General features: G+C 45.5%; 1 protein-coding gene across 4 annotated transcripts in view; it reads right to left on the reverse strand.

The window, feature by feature from the left end:
* Nucleotides 1-22,896, reverse strand: part of KAZN (kazrin, periplakin interacting protein) — a 739,264-nt gene that overhangs the window by 266,161 nt on the left and 450,207 nt on the right. For all 4 annotated transcript variants that reach the window (XM_089688889.1, XM_089688888.1, XM_089688890.1 and 1 more), the window contains exon 3: nt 18,352-18,532. In XM_089688889.1, the coding sequence (XP_089545015.1) occupies nt 18,352-18,532 (181 nt within the window). The remainder of the gene's footprint in view (nt 1-18,351; nt 18,533-22,896) is intronic.

Below are 22,896 nucleotides of genomic sequence, written 5' to 3' on the forward strand. Positions count from 1 at the left end.
GACAGCTCTTTGGTCTTCACCATAGTGGAGTTTGGAGTCTTGCTTGTTTGTAGTCTTGCTTGTTTGTAGGTGACCAAATACTTATTTTCCACCATAATTTGCAAATAAATTCTTTCCAAATCAGCCAATGTGATTGTCTGGATTTTTTTTCTCATTTTGTCTCTCATAGTTGAGGTCTACCTATGATGCCAATTACAGGCCTCTCTCATCTTTTTAAGTGGGAGAACTTGCACAATTGGTGGCTGACTAAATACTTTTTTACCCCACTGTACATTGGTGTATCACTCACCCATATTTTTTAAGCCAATTAGGCCATTTTTCCAAATATAATTATTATACATTTATTTTTTATTTCCACATTTTAAAAATTATTCTAATCACTATATTCACCACCCTCTCACTAGAGGTCAATCCCATAGTATCCACCTACGGTCCACATTTTTTCTCAAGTTTCTTAAGACATCTCCTTTTCGTCTAGACAAACGTTTCACTTCTTACAGTAATTTTTACGACCTTAACCCATTCTATACTCATTGGAGGGTCCAATGCCAGTCATCTCTGTGCAATAGTCTTCCGAGCCTGAAATAAAAACCTAAGCACCGCGTGTTATATGACGACAAGGTCCCTTCATCAACTTTAATAACTAACAAAAGGGGTTTCATGGACATAAACTGCCTGGCAGTGAAGAAGAAAAACTTCCAAAACAAAAACGCAATTGTTAAAATGTTAAAAGCAAAAAGAAAAACAAAAAGCTGGATATATAGGACTACAGAGCACTAATTTTTTGGAAAAAAGGGGAATCCAGGCAAACAGCACTCATCATATGGGGCATGCCACAGCTGACCTCATATTCATCTCATGACAAGTTTCCTTTAAGCGATTTGGCTCAATGCTATTCTCTCTCATCAATCTCCGGGGAAAGCAGCACTCTCCTTTTTGCTCTCGTGTACAAAGCCTTACAGGCATGCAATTCGACATACAGCCGAGAATAAACAATTAAAAAACTACTTGGAAAATGTTCAGCCCAGCAGAACTGGAGAACTGTGTAAACTAAGCACTCTGCCAACCTAGTAGAGAGCAATATCCTCACTATCGGCAAAAGGCTCCAAGAATTTTTACCACCAACTTTATACTTATTAAATAGGAATGAATAACTACTAAAGCCTCCACAGGAAGGATGCCTACAGTCTAAAACAGTGATCATTGAGATAAAGAATCTAATGAAACAAAAAAAACAAATAAAAAACAAAATTTTTTATATATATATATATATATATATATATATTTAAAAAGAAAGAAAAGAGAAAAAAGTATAAGAAAAATAAATATCCAAAATTTCTTCACTGTCATGTTGGTGGGGGTCACATGACCAATTAGCCAGTCCCATCATTTCCTTAAGGCCCCATTTTCACACTGAGTATCTTTGGTCAGTTTTTAGATTTTTTTTGTGGCTAGAACCTTTTTTTTTTCTAATTACTTTTTGCCTAAACTAGGCAGAAACACATGCGAAGAACAAGCATTTTTCATGTTTTCTGCACATTTCTCCCATTTAAGTCTTTTGGGGCCAAAACATGCATCTCTGCCCCAGAAGGAGCTCATGTCATTTTTTAAGCGACTAACTTCAAGCGACACTACAAGGTGTGAATAGCATCATACAGGTTAGGCAAAAGAGGTAGGTGGAGGAACATCCTTACAATTAATTATAGTCAGGGGCGGACTGACAACTGATGGGGCCCCCAGGAATCAGGGTCCTCGCCCACACTCAAACCACACCCAGAAAAACCTACGAAAAAGGAACCAGGGGCATCTCATGGGGCCCCTCTACTGACCCCTGGCCATGGGGCAGTGCCCGTGAGCCCGAATGGTCAGTCCGCCCCTGGTTATAGTTTGAGTTTTCTTCCACTTTAGGGCTGTTGCACAGATAGGCAGTTGTAACAGTGCTCATGTGTTTTTGCACATTTTGGAGCATTAAGTTTAGAGCAGCCCATTCATGTCAATAGGCTTGTCTATGCTTAACTGCAAAAAGAAGAAAAAAAAAAAAAAAAAAAAAAAAAAGAATAGAAGGACGAAGAAGAAGGATTTTTTTTTTTTTTGTAATTGCATCACAATACTACATAGTGTACAATGTAAGTTACCATGTGCTGTGATGTGATTTAGTGCACGTGCATTGGCTGCTGTGCTTGGGGATGTCAGGACTGAATGGCACTGCACAGCACCTGTGAGACCATAGCATGTTTGTATGTGCTGCAAGAATTCATGTGACATTGTACACGTTCCTGCCTGTGTGAACTAACCCTTCCCTACTCATTCCAACACAAAAAGAAAATGTTTTTCTTGAGTTGGAGAAAAAAAAATTATATATATCTATCACACATATACACAGTTAGGTCCATATATATTTGGAGACAGGCACAACTTTCATACTTTTGGCTCTGTATACCACCAGAATAAATTAAAACAAAACAATCCAAATGTATTTGAAGTGCAGACTTTCAGCTTTAAATTCCAGGGGTTGAACATAAATATCATCCACAGTCCCTTCATTTTCAGGGGCTCAAATGTAATTGGACAAAATTAATATAATCATAAATAAAATGTTAATTTGTAACATTTTGTTGAGAATCCTTTACTGGCAATGACTTCCTGAAGTCTGGAACCCATGGACATTACCAAAGACTGGGCTTCCTCCTTTCTGATGCTTTGGCCAGGCTCTAACTGCAGCTGTCTTCAGTTCTTTGTTTGTGGGTCTTTCTGCCTTTAGTTTTACCTTCAGCAAGTGAAATGCATGCTCAATTGGGTTGAGATCAGATGAAGGACTCAGCCATTGCAGAATATTCCACTTTTCCTTCAAAAACTCCTGGGTTGCTTTTGCAGTGTGTTTTGGATCATTGTCCATCTGTACAGTGAAGCGCCGTCCAATCAACTTTGCTGCATTTGGCTGAATCTGGACTGACAGTATATCTCTAAACACTGCAGAATTCATCCGGCTGCTTCTGTCACATCATCAATAAACACCAAATGACCCAGTGCCACTGGAAGCCATGCATTCCATCACACTGCCTCCACCATGTTTTACAGATGTTGTCTGCTTTGGATCATGAGCTGTTCCAAGCCTTCTCCACACTTTTTTCTTCCTGTCATTCTGGTACAGCTTAATCTTAGTTTTATCCGTCCAAAGAATGCTTTTCCAGAACTGGTCTGGCTGTTTTAGATGTTTTTTGGCAAAGTCTAATCTGGCTTTTCTATTCTTCAGGCTTATGAATGGTTTGCACCTTGTGGTGAACCCTCTGTATTTGCTCTTGTGAAGTCTTCTCGATTGTAGACTTTGACAATGATGCACCCACCTCCTGAAGAGTGTTCTTCACTTGTCTGGATGTTGTGAATGGGTCTTTCTTTACCATGGAGAGGATCCTGCGATCATCCACCACGGTTGTCTTCTGTGGACGCCCATGCCTTTTTATGTTGCTGAGCTCACCAGTGTGTTATTCTTTCCTCAGAATGTACCAAACTGTTGATTTGGCCACTCCTAATGTTGCTGCTATCTCTGGATTTGTTTCCTTTTTGAAGCCTTACAATGGCCTGTTTCACTTGCATGGACAGCTCCTTTGAACGCATGATGTAGGTTCACAGAAATAGATTCCAAATGCAAATACCACACTTAGAATTAACTCCAGACCTTTTACCTGCTTAATTGATGAAGAAATAACGAAGGAGTAGCCCACACCTGGCCATGAAACAGCTTTTGATTCAATTGTTAAATTACTTTTGGTCCCTTGAAAAAAAGGGGGGGGGTGGCTACTCTTAAGATCTGTAATTCCTAAACCCTTCCTCCAATTCGGATGTTCATACCCTCAAATTAAACCTGAGAGTGTGCACTTTCAGCCCATATCCATGATAGAACTATAGCTGGAATATGTTTTGGTAAATACCTGAAACAAAACTAAAATTGTGCTTGTGTCAAAATATATAGGGACGTGTACACACACAACCACAAAATTATGACCACACACACCATAACCCTGGCAATTCAGGCTTGGTCTCCACTAGACCTGGAAAGGTATGCTGAGGTATCTGGCACCGAGCAGTCAGTAGCAGATTCTTTAACTCCTGTAAATTGTGGGGTGGAGCTTCCTTGGATCAGAATTTTTTCAGCAAATCCCAGAGATTTGCAATTGGATTGAGATATGGAGAATTAGGAGGCCATGTCAACCTCAAACTAATTTTTGTGTTGCTCAAACCATACTTGACTTCATCAGACCAGGCCACCTTGTTCTATTATTTCATGGTCCAGGACTCACATGGCCATTGTAGGTGTTTTGGGCTGTGGTCACAGGTCAGCATGGGCAATCTGACTGGTCTGCAGCTACACAGCACCTTACACAACAAACTGCAATGCACTGCGTGTTCTGACACCTTTCTATCAGAACCAGCATTAACGGTTTAAGCAATTTCAGCTACAATAGCTCTTCCGTTAGATTAGATCAGATCACACGGGTCAGCCTTTGCTCCCTCTGTGCATCAATGAACCTTGGCCACCCAGGACCCTGTTGCTGGCTTTTCCTTCCTTGGCCCACTGCAGACTGGGAAGCAGCTGCAGTTTTGGAGATACTCTGACCCGGTCATCTAGCCAGAACAATCTGGCCCTTCACAAAGTTGCTCAAATAATTACGCTTGCCCATTTTTCTGCTTTCAATGCATACTTCAGGGACAACATGTTCACTTGCTGCCTAACATATCCTACTGACTTTCAGATGCCATTGTAACAAGATAATCAATATTATTCATTTTACCTGTCAGTGGTCATAATTAGAGATGAGCGAATCGAACATGACGAAGTGGAATTTGTTCCGAAGATTTGGAAAAATTCTATTCGCGACGAATCCGAAGATTAGCAAACTTCGGATGCACGAAACGAATTTTCCCAAAAATGGCGGCGACATGTGTGGCGACGGAGAAAATGGACAGAGAAGATGGGGCGGTAATATTTTTTGGGTGATTAGTGCATTCCAGTGACCTAAACGTACAGTTTCCAGCCAACGGCAAGCTGCAATTGACCGATTGTGTACAATAAACTGACTTTCTGCTTCACAACCACTATTGTACGTTCAAAGAGTTAAATCCATATACACGCCGGGTGGCGGTAATATTTTTTGGGTGATTAGTGCATTCCAGTGACATAAACGTACAGTTTACAGCCAACGGCAAGCTGCAATTGACCGACTGTGCTAAATAAACTGACTTTCTGCTTCACAACCACTATTGTACGTTCAAAGAGTTAAATCCGGTTTTATTTTTGGGGTGCTTATTGAATTAAAGAGTATGTCAGACAACACGCAGAGGAGTGGCAGAGGAGGCAATGTTTCAGGAGCGAGCAGACGTGGCAGCAGAGGAAGGGGTCGAGGCAGCACTAGTCGCAGCCAGAGGCCAGTGCTCCCGGTGTCATCCAGCGGTCGTGTCTCCACCGACAACCCTGCCATCATCGATTGGTTGACTCGGTCGTCTTCCTCTTCCCAGGTCACCTCTGACACCTACAGCCAACGGTCGGTGGGTACGTCAGACACAACCGTTAGTTGGCATGGCCCGGGAGCAAGCCCACTGAAATCACGTGTCCTCGACCTGCCCCTGTCCTTTGGTGTTCCCTCACCAAGCGAAGTATCGCATGCTGTGGGCTCAGCCCCACTGTACAGTGAGGAAGAGCTAACAGAGGGCGGTCAGGAACGGGGGGAGACATCCGCCTCTTCAGCAGCCAGGCGAAGAAGTAGTGGCGAGGAGAGTGGCTCGGTAGCCGGTCTAGAGACAGGTCTGTTTCCTGACCCACACGCAGCCGAGGGGGCTAGTAGTGACGCGGAGACCCTAATTGACGATGATGAGGCTGATCGCACTTGGCAGCCTCGTCGTCATCAGGCTATTGCTTCCGCATCATCAGGAGAAGAGGGTGCCAGCTTGGCAGCGAGCAAAACAGTCGGTGGGTTGCCCAGGAGGCAGCAGGGTCGCAGCAGTGTCAGTGGAGGCAAACGGCCACGGAGTAGAGCACCAGCTCCACTGCAGCCTACCACCACGGCCAGTAGTGGTGCCGGTGTGCACGGAGGAAGCAGCAGTCAGCCAGTGAGGAGTAGCGGGGGCAAAGTTTCCTACTCGGCGGTGTGGCAATTTTTCGTCAAGCCGCCCGAGGAAGGCTCAGGCGGCTCCGCCACTCTGCCATTGGACTCTTGATAGTCGTCTCCCCACGCTGCTGCTGGGGGGACTTTTTAACATAGGCCTCTGTATGGCCTTCAATTTTAGCTGCTTACGCTCCGCCACTCTGCCATGGGCCCCTGTACCGCCTCCTCATGCTGCTGCCAAGCCCGTAATCTGCCATGGGCCCCCGTACCGACTCCTCATGCTGCTGCCAGGCCCGTAATCTGTCATGGGCCCCTGTACCGCCTCCTCATGCTGCTGCCAGGTCCAGAGTGTGTCATGGGTCCCTGTACGGCCTCCCATTGCTGCTGTCTCCATTGCCACACTCTGCCATGTGCCACTTTCAGGTCTCCTCACACTGCTGGTGGGTTCCAATTTGTCATAGGGTGCTGTATGGCCTCCCATTGCTGCTGCCTCCACCGCCACACTGTGGCTCCACACTCTGGTTTTGGCCCCGTGACTGCCCAAATGAGTGAAGTGTGCGGTGATTCTAAGATCGACGGCACTCATCTGCATGTCATACTGACTGACAGTATTATTTCTCTTCCCCAGCAGACTCCAAGGGCATTTAAATTAAAGGTACAGTGTTCTGCACTAATATAAAGGCTCTCTGAAGCCTAGAAACACCCTTTTATAAGTTAAATTCGCAGCGAATATATTCGGCTTGAAGCGAATTTATTCGGCGAATTCGGCGAATCAGCCGAACCGAATTTTTGAATAATTCGCTCATCTCTAGTCATAATGTTATGGCTGATCAGTATATAAATAGGAATACTGAATATCCTACATGGGTGATGGAACTTTGACACAGTTTTTGTTCTTCCCCAGAAGTCTCTGATTTCCTTCACTTTACTAGTCCTGTAATTGTCCTGCTGCTGATAATACCAGTTCCTGGAATAAATCCACTCCAACAGAGAATTAATCTTCTTCCAGCTTTCCCGAGACTCACGCCAAGCTGTGTGTGACCGGGGACAATCTCCAGCCATTGCAAACAAACACCCGGGTGACCGCCTGCAACGGTTAGATTCATCTTTACAAAATTCCCCCTCCAAAGGCAGCGACTACAGTGGAAGAATGGCCAGTCAGTGGGGGAGGGGGAGGCGAGTATTCCCAAAGCTGTGATCACACTTGTATAATTGCAGTTTGCGATGACAGCCCATTGTAATTATACCCTCCATAGAAAGCAGCGCAGCAGCCAGTGAAATACAGTGCCGCAAACACAGCGCGAATTATGTGTCCAGGAAAAAACCCAGCCAGCCAATCACTCTGCAGAAGCCAGCAGACAGGTGGAGGATCACATGGAGGGGGCAGTTTATACGCCAATGGGAAATAGGAGAAAAAATGGGTTGTTTGGGGGTCAAGCAACTCATAGACAGAGGACTGGTCAGATGTACAAAGCACATACTTAACTGCTTCCCCGCTGCCCTATGGCAGAAGTACTGCTACAGGGCAGCAGAGCTGCGCAAAAGCACGTATATATAGACACGCAATTTTGCATTTCTGGGTAGGGGGCGTACGCTCGCATGCCACCATTGGCAGCTACAGCTGTCGATCACCAGGTCCTGGTTGGCGATTCCCCGCCGGCACCTGGTGATCACCAAAGAATAGTGACAGGGGAGAGGTCTGTGTGTAAATAATACAGATCTCCCCCGTCAGCACGAACAGCTTGCTTTGTATTGCTCTGCACAGCAGAGCAATACAAAAGCAGCTTGTCTCCCTAGTAAAACACACACAGCACACAGTTAACCCTTTGATTACCCCAGATGTTAACCCCTTCCTGCCCAGTGTCATTAGTACAGTGTCAGTGCTTTTTATTAGCACTGATCACTGTATTAGTGTCATTGGGATGGCAGTGACACAAAGTCAGTCCCCCCCCCAATGTCAGAATGCCCGCTGCAGCCCCGCTATAGTATACAGTATCTATATCGCCATTTGTAGATGCTATAACTTTTACATAAACCAATTAAGTTACACGTATTGGAATTTTTTTTTTTTTAGCAAAGATATGTAGCAGAATACATTTTGGCCTTAATTTATGATGAAATTAGGAGTTTTAAAATTTTTTTACTGGATATGTTTTATAGCAAAAAGTCAAAAATATTGTTTTTTTTTCTTCAAAATTGTCAGTCTTTTTTTTGTTGTGCAAAAAATAAAACCGCACAGGTGATCAAATACCACTGGAAGAAAGCTCTATTTATGGGGAAAAAAGGATGTAAATTTCATTTGGGTGAAGCATTGCATGACCGCGCAATTGTCAGTTAAAGTAATGCAGCGCCGTATCGCAAAAACTGGACTGGTCAGCAAGGGGGGTAAATCCTTTGGAGGGCAAGTGGTCGTAACCCAACTTGCTTTTATGTTCAGCAATAAATACTGCGCTCAGTTTACACCAGTATTCCTGCCTGGAAAGGCTATGCTGATGGAAGAGGGTACATGTGGGCAACAAGCTGCAAAAAGTAAAGTGTGTAGTAGAACCGTGGCTCAACTATTTTTAATCGATGCCCATGTGAACAAGGCCTTAGGATCAGTTCACACCAGGTTATGCATTTTTTCTTTTTCGATTCCCACGTGTTCTTGTGCGGTGTGTTTTGACAGCCCATTCACAGCCATTGCACTACTTTTAAAAATGCACTGAACCAAATCGCAGGTACTAGGGTATTATGTGATCTGGTGCCCGCAAATGCACTGTTTGCGATCTGCATTTGCGATGCCATTAATCTGGGGTGCAGATCACAGGGGCAGTGAGTTTGAATGCAGTGCAGGAAAAACCATACAGAATGCGCCTTTCACATACCTTGTAAAAATGGCAAATGATTGAGTAAAAGATGGAAAAAAAAATGTTGACGTCTTACTCTATGAAATATAAATTCTGATCCTGATGAAGTCACGTGGTACAGTGCCACAACGCGTCGATACGCCGTGACGCAGCTTCCGATGCACGGTGACCTACTTCTGGTACGAGCGCCATCTTGGCACACCCAGAAAGAGTCCTAACCCATGCAGTACACCCATGCATGAGCTTTATGTGGATTCATGCTGTTTATACAACATTGAACAAGTGAGTGGACAATTTTTTGTAATAAAGAGTCCTTTTATTTTACTACATACTGCACTATGAGGATCTTTTCTCTCACTTACCATTATTAATGGTGAGTGACATGCAGAGTTGGTGATACAATTCTGGGAGGTCTGGAGATCAGATCATTTACCTGAGAGGTGAACCACAGGAAGAGGATACCAGATACTGCTGGAGAAGGATCTATTATTATTATTATTATACAGTATTTATAAAGCGCCAATGGTTCGCTCAGCGCTGTACATTACAAAGGGGGACAGAACATGTGACAGAACAATACCAATACAATGCAAAACATGAGGGGATTGAGGGCCCTGCTCTTTCGAGCTTACAATCTAGGAACTAGGATTGATCCTGAAGGGTTGGTGGCCCATTAGGGTCGCAGAGTGGAGGTGAGGTGGCATATTAGCCACGGAGGATAAGTGTGCTGACACCGACTCAGCAATTATCACTTTGATCACCTTGCGTGAACTCTTTTGGTTTGAGCACTTCAACAGGGGATTTATGAATTTTTGTGATTTTATATTAATTCAATTTGTATCAGTTTGTACTATTTTGCACGTATCACTTTAGTGTGGTACATTATTTATGATAGGGGTTAAGTATTTATTACACACATTTACTGCAGATTGTAATACATGTATATATTTGTTGTATACACTTAATTTGGTCACAATTTTTGCACGTATCACTTTGAGTGATATTTATGAAATGTATTTATTTATTTGAGCGGTTTTATACTTATAACATAAATTTTGATAATTCATTTAAGACCTATGATCTCATAGGTTTGGCACCATATATTGACGCACATTGTTGCACTTTACAATATTATTTTGTTATGGTATATAGCTCTTCACTATAGCATTCATGTCTTCCTATATGACCTTCAGTTTGCAAGACTATTGCACTACTGTCCTAACTAATCGTGTTATTTACAAATATTGGGAGAAGAATAGCAGTCTTACCAAATCTGGAAAAATATTGATAACATTTTTTAAAAACATCCCATTTAGTTAGGGGATTTCTGATCAAGAGTTACATCAAACAACATAAAATGTATCAAGTAAACAAATCTACAAAGTGTCAAAGACATGATAGATTACACAGGTGTGAAACTGGTGGCCTTCTAGCTGTTGCCAAACTACAAGTCCCATGAGGCATTGCAAGATTGACAGTTACATGGCAAAGGCTCCCGAAGGCAGAGGCATGATGGGACTTGTAGTTTCACAACAGCTGGAGGGCCGCCAGTTTGACACCCCTGCGCTAGAAGAAAAATGTCACTTATTGCAGTTCACCAGCCCTGAGCCTAGGTTCAGATCTTTGTGTGTCAGGAACGCATGCAAGATATTGTACTTTTCCAACACGCAGAGAAACGCACTGCCACTTAGTCTAGGTTCACACCTAGGCGTTTTCCACTGTATTTTGCAGAAATGCACAGCAGTCCATTTAACATGATTTCCTATGGGACAGGTTCACATCTCCACGTTTTCACCCGATGCGTTTTTTGGTAAGGGTCAGGGACTTTTTTTTTTTTTTTTTTTTAACGCAAAACGTTGCGTTCTTGGTTCTATAGACTTCAATGGAGACGCCGCAGAAAAGCATGTAGTGCGCTTTTGATACGTTGTGTTTTATTCTGCCCAGCAACACGCATAAAAAAAGCAGCAAAACATATAAAAACCACATGTGCAAAAACACACCGCAGAAACACATCAAACGCAAACTACATAGCCTCAGCAAATGTGCGGCAGAGCTACTAATTGTTAATGGCAACCCACCATATCAGCAAATGTGCAGCAGCTCCATGCAGTTCATTTCTAGAAGAGTCTTTTCTGCGCTGTGCCTGCGCTTCGTCGCACCTGTCAGTGTGAACCAAGTCTTACACCCGGTCACACCAACCCTGACTTCGAAATTGTGCAACTGCAAGTCGTACGATTGCAATGTCGGGTGAGATGCCGATTTGAGGTGCGATTTGCAAGACATATGACACAGATGTCTATGAAAAACGCACCAAAAGTAATGCATGTGTTATGTGAATTCAGTGCGGCTCCAACCAAGTCGGAACCTCAGTGATATGACCACTGTAATTGCAAACAATAAGGTGTGACTTGCCATGCGATTTGCAAGTTGTATGGAGTGCAAATCACATGCCATGTCACACCCAGTGTGACTGGGGACTTTGATAAAAAAAAATAAAAAATCGAAAGTCCAAAAACACCAGTTTGATGCAATTTACCGCGTTTTTCAGTGTTAGAGCATTTTTACGGCTAAAAAACTCCTCTAGTTCTGGCTTTTTTTCCAGCCAAAAAACATTGATTACAGTCTGTGTGTATGGACACATTGAATAACATGCTGGGGGGTTTACTGGCTGTAGAAAAAAAAAACGTCAAAAGCCAAAAACAGCCGCTGTAAAAACATCCCGTGTGCATGAGGACTTAAATTTCCACAAAAAAATAAAAGAAGATATCCTTATCCTCCAAAAAGAATCCATAGACATCCATTATTTCATGACCCGGTAATCTATTTTTCACCAAATTGTTTCTTAGGCCTCATGCACACTGGATGTTATAAAAATGCCAGTAGCGTTAGCTGTAGAATGCCATATTAAAAACAGTTTTTTTAGCATTTTTTGCATAAGCTTTTTTCAGCTGTTTTTAGCAAAACTATACTCCCACAAACACTTGAGGCCCAAAAACACCCATAAATGCCGGATAGCCCTGTTTTTTAGCGTTTTTCAGCTTTTACCAGCGTTTTTCAGGAACACAGTGCAGTCCATTTAACCAGATTTCCTATGGGACATGTTCACACCTGTGCATTTTCAACCAGCGCGTTTTTTGGAAAGGGTCAAGGATTTTTTTTAAACGCAAAAAGTTGCATTTTTGGTTCTATAGACTTCAAAGGAAATGCTGCATAAAAGCATGCATTGCGTTTTTGATGCCTTTTAAATCTTCCTCACAAAAAAAAAAAAGAGAAAGAAGCAAAAAACGCATCAAAAAGGCAAAACGCAATGCAGAAATGGCTCAAACGCAACCTGTATAGGTGTGAACCTAGCCTTATAGGGTTTTTACAGCTAAAAAAAAAAAAACTCTAGAAACCAACTAGTTCTGGGGTTTTATTTTCCAGCCAGAAAACGCTCAAGCCAAAAGACACCGATTAATGCCCATGTGTGCATGAACACATAGGATAACATGCTGCGGAGTTTACTGGCTGTAAAACAAATATGCCAGAAGCCACAAACAGGCGCTGTAAAAACGTCCAGCATGCATGAGGCCTAAGGCTGGCCATACATTATACAATTTTCTTGAGAATTTTGCTTTAGATTCACCAAAAAACATATAAAAATGACGTCAAACCTAAACAACACTTCCGTTTGTATCCAATTAGGCAGGCCCTTACACTACATAGTTAAAGGTAGATCTAAAGGAAATTGGGCAGAAATTGGATGGAAAATTGTATAGTGTATGGTCAGCCTTACTGTGGTTTCTTGTAAGGTCCTCCATGAGCTCCTGAACCTCTCATTTTCCTCCTCATTTCTACATGTTTGAAAGTATCGGTGATGTTAGTTGTAGTCCTATGAGCGGTTGTATGTATACTATGCATCTCATAGCCCATCTAGGGAGTGAGTAAGAGAGGGTGGCTATGTTCTTCCATACAGAGGGACCATGAAGAACGAACATAGCCCCCCTCTACCAGGACGTCAGAACACTGCAGCAATAAAAAGGAATTTGATTTTTTTCGGAGGAGCAATAGAAGGGACTTTCTTAGTGAAGAATAGGTTTTAAAAGCAGAGTTCAGTGTCACTTTAATGCTCAGCAACATTCAGCAGACACTCTGTTTTGGGGGTTTGGAATACAGTTCTGGGAAGTCTGGATCGACACTCACTTTATAGGGAATAAAACCCCCCCCCAAAAAAACTGAAGGTCGTGGAACAAAAGAGCATTAGATCCTTCTGATCCGATCCATGGGCTGAGGCCAAAGTGGAATTCAGCTTTTAATTAGGGAGCCACCCTGTTCACAACAAGTTCTGCTCATTTTATAAGGCTCTAACACAAACCATATGTCCTGCAAATTCCAGCTCTATGGCACAATCATCTTTCTCGTCCATAAAAATGGCAGATTTATACAGTTATAATGTACAAATTATTGCCGAAAATCACAGCCTAGAAGTTAGCGGTCCCTCGTCTCCAAGAAATCCCCAGGTAACAAAAATCTGTCTCTGCCTACATCCATTTTTTGAAATTTGAATCCATGTTAAGAAGGTTTGTTCCGAACGTCTGTCCACATTTATGGGTCTTCTATAGGAGCTGATGGCTTGAGGGATCCTTCCAATCACCGGATCTGCTTCCTCTGAGACAGTATGGAACACATTCGGCTGAGATGCATCAGATCCACCTCTAAAAAGGATTCTACAATCCCAGCAACTACATCCCAGCTCCATACTAAGCAAACCTACACAAAGAACTGCGGAAAAACACACAAGAGAAACAGCCTAAAAAAAAAAAAAAAAAGATTGATATTCAAGCTATGCATGCACTGGAATGACCGGCCGGATTTTTACATCTCTCAGGCACCCCAGTGGTGAGATCTCCCCTCGTTTGTAATTCTCAGCTCTGCTTGGAGTCTCACTCTTCCTGCCTCATTCTTCACACCAATATAAAAAAAAAAAAAGTAAAGTAAAGCCTGGAGTCTCCAGTAATGAACACAGCAGGTGTGCAGACCAACATAACGATCTGTCTACAGGGTCACTGATGACCATACCATTAATGATTTAGGAAATACAAGCAGCTGACTATAACAAACAGATCAATGCAACCATCCTTGCAATACAGATATCAATAATAATCCAGCAATTGATCCTTTATCCATTGATCGATTTTGCATCCTTCTAGAAAACTGCCAGAACAAGAGATACTAAAAACTTGCCAGCACCTACCACCACTGCAGTGTCAGTCATCAGTGATGGGATCCTTGACGTTCATTTATACAGAGATCAAAGACACATAGAATACTAAAAAAACATTAGCAGCTCTGCCTATGGGGTTGCAGTGCGGATGACACCAATGGAGGGTGAGGATGGAAGGATAATAATGATGAGGATGATGTGGTGCGCACACAGCAGCACAGACTATTTCATTCTGGTGTGGGGTCATGGATGGAAGGGGAGGATAGTGAAGGCAATGGCGGTAAAGTGGTGTATCTGTACACCTATGTGGCTTATTAGTCAGCACAAAAAGTTAGCAATGTCTACATCCTGCAAGACACGGGAACACTGATGGGGGATTATGAAGTGGTGAAGGTGGTGCGGAACAAGGATGACTACATTGATGGAGGTGAAGTGTGGTAGCTGCACACTCATGTGTCTCACACAGGACAGCAGTACAGCCTATGGCATGGCAGTGTGGGTAACACTGATGGAGGGAATATAAAATGGTGAAGGTGGTGCTGAACAAGGATTACATTGATGGGGGTGAAGTGTGGTAGCTGCACACTCATGTGTCTCACACAGGACAGGAGCACAGTCTATGGGACAGCAGTTTGGGATAACACTGATGGAGAGATTATGAAGCTGTGACGTCACTGCTGAACATGGATAATTACATGGATAGGGGTGAAGTGGGGTATCTGCACATTGATGTGGCTCACAGTCTATGGCATGGCACTGTGGGGTAACAAGGATGGAGGGTGAAGATTGATAAGGAAGGGGATAAGGATGACATGGTGTAGCTGCACTTCCATGTGGTTCACACACAACAAATTCAGAAGCAGCAACAGCCCTGTGTATGGCATTGTAATGTGGGCCAACAGTGATGGCATGGTGAAGCTGCAACCCCCCGTGGATGGCATTGTAATGTGGGCCAACAGTGATGGCATGGTGGAGCTGCAACCCCCCGTGGATGGCATTGTAATGTGGGCCAACAGTGATGGCATGGTGGAGCTGCAACCCCCCGTGGATGGCATTGTAATGTGGGCCAACAGTGATGGCATGGTGGAGCTGCAACCCCCCGTGGATGGCATTGTAATGTGGGCCAACAGTGATGGCATGGTGGAGCTGCAACCCCCCCGTGGATCACATACTTCCAGCAGACAAAGTTATACCCAGAATCAATGTAATGAACCGGGATATATAGATCACAGGTATAGATAGCTGCTGAGTGACAGTTAAGTTACTCTGCTATACAATAAAGAATATCCTCCAGCAATCACCTCCAATCCTAGAAGCACATAGAAAAGACAGTTGTGTTCCTGGCCCTTAACAGAATGTTCAGGAGCCACAAATGTATCCGAATGACGGATGCTGATGAAAGTCCATTCAGTCACTCCAGAGGATTGTCAGCTTCAGTGCCCAGCCTGGATACAAACAACAGCTGGCAGCCCCCTCCTACACACACCAATAAACTAGGTGTACACGGATACTTGGGTTCTCCAGTTTTATGACATTTATCATACCAGGGAGACGGAGCTGTGCGTTTACAATATGCATCCCATGACTGAATGGACTGCTAGCAGAAAAAGGGGCCGCAGGCAGCAATGTTACTACTAGCAGCCCAATGTATGGCATTGTAGTGTGGGGTAATACTGGCAGAGAGGATGATCATGATGAAGGCAATGAGGATGATGTAGAGGATGAGAATAATGTGGGATGGAGGGGAGGAGGGTGATGGAGGGTGAGGGTGATGGAGGGGAGGAGGGTGATGGAGGGGAGGAGGGTGATAAAGGGGAGGAGGGTGAGGATGATGGAGGGGAGGAGGGTGAGGTGTAGTAGACACTCTGTGCATGTGGCTCACATACAGGAAAGTTAGTTCCAGCAGCCCAGCATATGGTATTACAGTGGGGGGTAACAGTCATGAGTGAGGATGATGTGGGTAACACAACAGAAGGGGATGATAAGGAGGATGAAGATGATGTGGTGCAGTTGCTCTCCTTTGTGGCTAGCATAAAGCACTGTTAGTACTAGTGTATACCATTACAGTATGGGGTAACACTGATGGGGGGGATGGGGATGATGTGGGCAACACTGATGGAGGGGATGAGGATGATGTGGGCAACACTGATGGAGGGGATGAGGATGATGCGGGCAACACAGATGATGGGGATGATATTGGCACACTGATGGAGAGGATGGAGATGATGTGTTGTGGCTGCCCTCTCCATGTGACTCACACACAGCAAAGTTAGAACCAGCAGCCGACCATAGGGCAGTGCAGGGTAACAATGATGGTGGAGAAGATGAGGATAAGGATGATAGGGGTAGCACAGATAGAAAGGGTGATGTAGAGTAGCTGCTCCCTCCATGTGGCTCACAGAGAGCGAAGTATTATCAGCCCAGTGCATGGCATTGCAGTGCGGGGGAAAGACTGATGTAAGGGAGGATAATGATGATGATGATGAGGATGATAATGATGAAGGTGTTGGGACTGAAGATGATGTGGTGTAGCTGCTCTCTCCATGTGGCTCACACACAGCAAAGTTAAGAGGTAATAAGGATGATCTCGGGTAACAATGATGAAGAGGATGAGAATGATGCCCATGAGTATGAAGATAGTAAGGATGAGGATGAGGTGGTGTAGCTCCTCTCTCTATGTGGCTCACACACCTAAAGTTAGGATGTGATGAGGAGGACATGGAGTAACACTGATGGAGAGGAGGAGAATGACAGAGGTGATGGGGATGAGGATATGTTGTAGTTGGTCCCTCCACATGGCTCACACAGTGAAGTGAGGAGGTGATAAGGATGATGTGGAGTTACACTGATGGAAAGGATGAGGAGTATGAAGGTGATGAGGATAAATTGAGGAATGAGGATGTCGATGAGTTGTAGTTGCTCCCATACAGTGAAGTGAGGAGGATGATTGGGGGAGGGGGGGGTATGACACTGATGGGGAGGAAGGTGATGATGAGTTGTAGTTGCTCCCTCCATGTGGCTGCCATACAGTGAAGTGAGGAGGAGGATGATGGGGAGGAAAGTGATCAGGAGGATGAGAATGATGATGAGTTTCAGTTGCTTCCTCCATGTGGCTCCCATACAGTGAAGTGAGGAGGAGAGGGGGTGACACTGATGGGGAGGAAGGTGATGAGGAGGATCAGGATGATGATGAGTTGTAGTTGCTCCCTCCATGTGGCTCCCATACAGTGAAGTGAGGAGGAGAGGGGGTGACACTGATGAGGAGGAAGGTGATGAGGAGGATCAGGATGATGATGAGTTGTAGTTGCTCCCTCCATATGGCTCCCATACAGTGAAGTGAGGAGAGGGGGATGATGGGGGGGGGGGTGACATTGATGAGGAGGATGATGATGAGCTGTAGTTGCTACCATACAGAGAAGTGAGGAGGATCAGGATGGGGATGGTGATAGGTTGTAGTTGCTCCCATACAGAGAAGTGAGGATGAGGAGGATCAGGATGGGAATAATGATGAGTTGCAGTTGCTCTCATACAGAGAAGTGAGGATGAGGAGGATGAGTTGTAGTTGCTCCCTCCATGTGGCTCCCATACAGTGAAGAGAGGAGGATGATGGGGGGGGGGGGTGACACTGATGGGGAGGAAGGTGATGAGGATCAGGATGATGATGAGTTGTAGTTGCTCCCTCCATGTGGCTCCCATACAGTGAAGTGAGGATGATTGGGGTGGGGGGGGGACTGATGATGAGGAGTTGTAGTTGCTCCCATACAGAGAAGTGAGGATAAGGATCAGGATGGGGATGATGATGAGTTTTAGTTGTTCCCATACAGAGAAGTGAGGATGAGGAGGATCAGGATGGGGATGATGAGGAGTTGTAGTTGCTCCCATACAGAGAAGTGAGGATGGGGATGATGAGGAGTTGTAGTTGCTCCCATACAGAGAAGTGAGGATAAGGATCAGGATGGGGATGATGATGAGTTTTAGTTGTTCCCATACAGAGAAGTGAGGATGAGGAGGATCAGGATGGGGATGATGAGGAGTTGTAGTTGCTCCCATACAGAGAAGTGAGGATCAGGATGGGGATGATGAGTAGTTGCAGTTGCTCCCATACAGAGAAGTGAGGATGAGGAGGATGGGGACGGGGTGGTGTAGGGTCTCCCCGGTGTCGGTGTGCCCCCTCCCCCCGGTAGGTAGGTGTCCGTACCTGTGGTGCCGTGCTGGTTGTTCTCCACGCTCTCCCCCCCGCTGTTGATCTCGGCCAGTCTGCGGTTGGTGGCGGTCAGCTCGGTCCGCAGGTTGGTGACCTCCTGGCTGGCGGACTGGATGGCTCCATCGATGCGGAGGGCCAGCTGCTTGTTGTCGTCCATCATGTGGAGGATGTTGTCCTGCGGAGACAGGAGGGGACACACAGCCGCATGGTGGGTGCTCGGATCATCTGCAGGACACCGCCGGCTCTACAGAGGACACGGCACACGGGCACACCGACTCTTTAAATGGAACCTACCACTCGGCCAGGAGGGGGGTCCTCTCTGCCCCTGGCCACCTTCTGCCTCCAGCACCGCCGCTCCGGATCCGATCCCACCCCTACCCCGGGACGGACAAGCCTTCCACCCCCGGCCGAGTCATACATCCCGCATTATAGGACTGTATAACAAGCGACATCGTCCGGGCTGGAGCCGGCCTCCCCCCCGCCGGGATGGATTTGGTCTCGCCCGCTCTTCCCCTGTAAATCTCGGCTCAGAGCTGGGATCTCCGGAGTTGTCTGCAGCCACCCCCCCACCCCCTCCCCCGGTCGGTTATCATTCAACCCAGCACGGGCCCGGATGGGGGGGACGGGGGAGATAATATTTATGGAGGGGCTCCGACCTGGGGTCACCTGTGTGATGTCATCACTGCCCCCCCCAGACCAAGAGTTGCTATGATATGGGCTCATTACACCAGGTGCAGTCAGGGGCGATTAGAAACGCAGCAGGAACGCAGTGTGAACGTGTCTGCAAAAAAAAAAAAAAAAAATGAATGTATTCCAAAGAGCCCAGTTCACACAAATGCAGCGTTTATAAAAAAAAGTACAGCATGCTGCATTTTTCAAAATACATGTAAAGGCATATAAAATGCAAATGTAAATCAAATAAATGAAAGAAGCTTTCCAAGAACGCATTCCTAAAGCACTGAAAACGCACAAACACGCATGCAGAAATCCACAGACAGCACAGATTGCGGTAGAATGGCCGCTTCACACGGCAATTTCTGCATCCCACATGCACTTTTACATGAGCATATACATGCGTTTCAGATGTGTTTTGAAGGTGTTCCGTTGCGTTTTCATCCGTTATTGTGACACTTTCCTCCCCGTCCACCTATGGGAGGTCACATGCATTGTTCTGCACTCCACATGCGTTTTAGAAATGCAGCACGTTCCACTTTTACTGACTGCACTGGTGTGAAGCTGGGCCATTGGAATACATGGAAAACACTGCCCATGCATGTAGAGTCCATTCACATTGTGCGACTTGCCATGCGACTTTGGGGTGATAAAGCTGCGCTGCGAAGTCACACTGGAAATCACATGACATGAGACGCACTAATGATGCAGATTGAGGCTCTGTACATACTAGCTGCTAGTTATGAGCATTTTGTTTTCTGCCCCTAGAAGCTAACAGTGTTATCCTATGCGTCCATACCAGGGGTGGACTGACAACTCATGGGGTCCCCGGGCAATAGGGGATCATGGGGCCCCTGTGTCCTTGCCCAAACTCAAAAAAGCCTATGAAAAAGGTACCAGGGGCATCTCATGGGGCCCCCTACTGACCCCGGGCCCTCGGGCAGTGCCCCAGTTTACAAATGATCAGTCCGCCCCTGGTCCATACACATTGTTGTAGACTAGAAGCGTTATTCAAGCTTCAGCTTCTAGGAGCAGAAAAAAAACATTTTTGGGATTGATTTGCTAGCGGAAGGAAACACTGAATGTTCTCAAACACTAAACACTAGTAGCCCTCGGTTCACATCTGTGCGGGTGGTGCAGCTGCGGGACCCTCACAAATACCTGCAGCCGCACCACCCACACAGAGGAGTGCGGGACCCACAGGTGGGTGCCATTAATTTTAATGGTCCGCCACCCGCACTGGAAATCGCAAACGTACTGGAAACCTCAGTTCTCATGCAGGCTTTGATTTCCGGTGTAGTGCAGGGACTTGTTTCTAGCTTTTTTTCCCCTACATGTACTGTAAAAATGCTAATAAAATGTTAACGCACCTAAACACTACTAACATGCTAAGAAAAAAATGCTATGACCAGTGCTTTCTATCCAGCATTATTTTTCCAGCGTTTTTCGAGCTTAACCACTTGGCAACCGCACTATAGCTGAATGACGGCTACAGTGCGGTTGTCCAGTTCTGGGAGGGCGACATATGACGTCCTCCCAGAACGCGCCCTCCCGCACACAGTCACAGTGTGAGGAAAGTACTGCCGATAACCAGCAATTGTCAGAGAACAGATCGGCTCTGATCATCAGTGCCCAGCAGTGCAACCCACCAGTGCCCAGTAGTGCCATGCACCTGTTCCCATCAGTGCCCAACAGTGCCACCCACCTGTGCCCAGCAGTGCCGCATAAGTGCCGCCCAGCAGTGCTACCCAGCAGTGCCCAGCAGTGCCACCAGTCAGTGCTGCCCATCAGTGTTCATCAGTGCTGCCCATCAGTACTGCCTATCAGTGCCAATCATTGCTACATATCAGTGCAGCAGCATCAGTGCTGCCTATCAGTGTTGCCTATCCGTGCCACCTCTTCAGTGGGAATCAATACTGCCTATCAGTACCCATCAGTGCTGCCTATCCATGCCATCTCTTCAGTGCCCATCAGTGCTGTCTATCCGTGCCACCTCATCAGTGCCTATCAGTGCTGCCTATCAGTACCCATCAGTGCTGCCCATCAGTACCGCCTATCAGTCCTGCCTATCAGTACCCATCAGTGCTGCCTATCAGTGCCAATTATTGCTGCATATCAGTGCAGCATCATCAGTGTTGCCTATCAGTGCCCATCGGTGCTGCCTATCCGTGCCATCTCTTCAGTGCCCATCAGTGCTGCCTATCCGTGCCACCTCATCAGTGGGAATCAGTTCTGCCTATCAGTACCCATCAGTGCTGCCTATCCGTGCCACCTCATCAGTGGGAATCAGTGCTGGCTATCAGTACCCATCAGTGCTGCCTATCCGTGCCACCTCATCAGTGGGGATCAGTGCTGCCTATCAGTACCCATCAGTGCTGCCTATCTGTGCCACCTCATCAGTGGGAATCAGTGCTGCCTATCAGTACCCATCAGTGCTGCCTATCCGTGCCACCTCATCAGTGCCGCCTCATAATAGCACATTGAAGGAGAAATATTACCTGTTTGCAAAATTTTATAATAGAAACAAAGAAAAAAGTTTTCTTTTTTCAAACTTGTTGCTCTTTTTTTGTTGATAGTGCAATAAATAAAACATTCAGTGGTGATTAAATACCTCCAAAAGAAAACTCTATTTGTGTCAAAATAATTATAAAAATGTTATATGGGTACAGTGTTGCATGACCGCGCAATTGTCATTCAAAGTGTGACAGCACTGAAAGCTGAAAATTGACCTGGGCCGGAAGGGGGTAAAAGTGCCCGGTAGGCAAATGGCTAAAATAACGCTAGTGTGCATGGAGCCCAAGAACTGAGGAGAACTGGACTGCAGCTGCTGTGAACCATCTAGGGTTGCCACCTCATCGCTTTAAAACCAAAGGCATATTATATACACAGGTTCTGGGGCTGATTTAATGCAGATAAGGTACTAGGTGAGTTTAATAACCACCTTAATCAGCCACAGAACCTGTGTAATTCATATGTGTTCAGTTTTAAAGGGATGAGGTGGCAACCCAAGAACCAGGCCTGGGATGTGGTAATGTTGCTAGGAGGAGGTGTCTGTTGGCATGCGAGAAAACACACCAAAAATGCATGTACATGCATTTTTCATGCATTTTTTTTAAATGCAATTACATTTAAATTTGTGGAGCCAAAACTGCACCATGCTGCACGTAAAAAAGTCCCTGCACCTCTCCAGAAAAGGCACCGATGGAAACTGCATAGGTGTGAACGTGACCCATAGAAGGTAATGTCAAGTGGACTGTAATGCGTTTCTGCAAAGCTGCGATGTACTGCAAAATGCGTAGATGAGAATCTAGACTTAGAGAGATTTGACCATGAGGGTGAAGTCTGTCTTCTGATGGGATCTTGTTTGGTTGTAATTTAAAATGATTATCTAATCATTCTTTAGAGCAGTGGTCTCCAACCTGCGGCCCAGGGGCCAGATGTGGCCCATCGCTTGCTTTTATCTGGCCCTTGGGGCATTATCCTCCCCCACTGACAGCAACAGTGGGCCATAGTTCCTGCCACTGACACCAACAATGGGGCACTATTCCTCATACTGACACCAATGATGGGGTACTATTCCTACCATTGACACCAATGATGGGGCACTATTCCTCCCACTGACACCAATGATGGAGCACTATTCCTCCCACTGACACCAATGATGGGGTACTATTCCTCCCACTGACACCAATGATGGGGCACTATTCCTCCCACTGACACCAATGATGGAGCACTATTCCTCCCACTGACACCAATTATGGGGCACTATTCCTCCCACTGACACCAATGATGGAGCACTATTCCTCCCACTGACACCAATGATGGAGCACTATTCCTCCCACTGACACCAATGATGGAGCACTATTC

The sequence above is a fragment of the Staurois parvus genome, unplaced genomic scaffold (genome assembly GCF_062004578.1).
Source record: "Staurois parvus isolate SC_StPar_1 unplaced genomic scaffold, SC_StPar_1.0 ptg000458l, whole genome shotgun sequence".
Classification (NCBI taxonomy): domain Eukaryota; kingdom Metazoa; phylum Chordata; class Amphibia; order Anura; family Ranidae; genus Staurois; species Staurois parvus.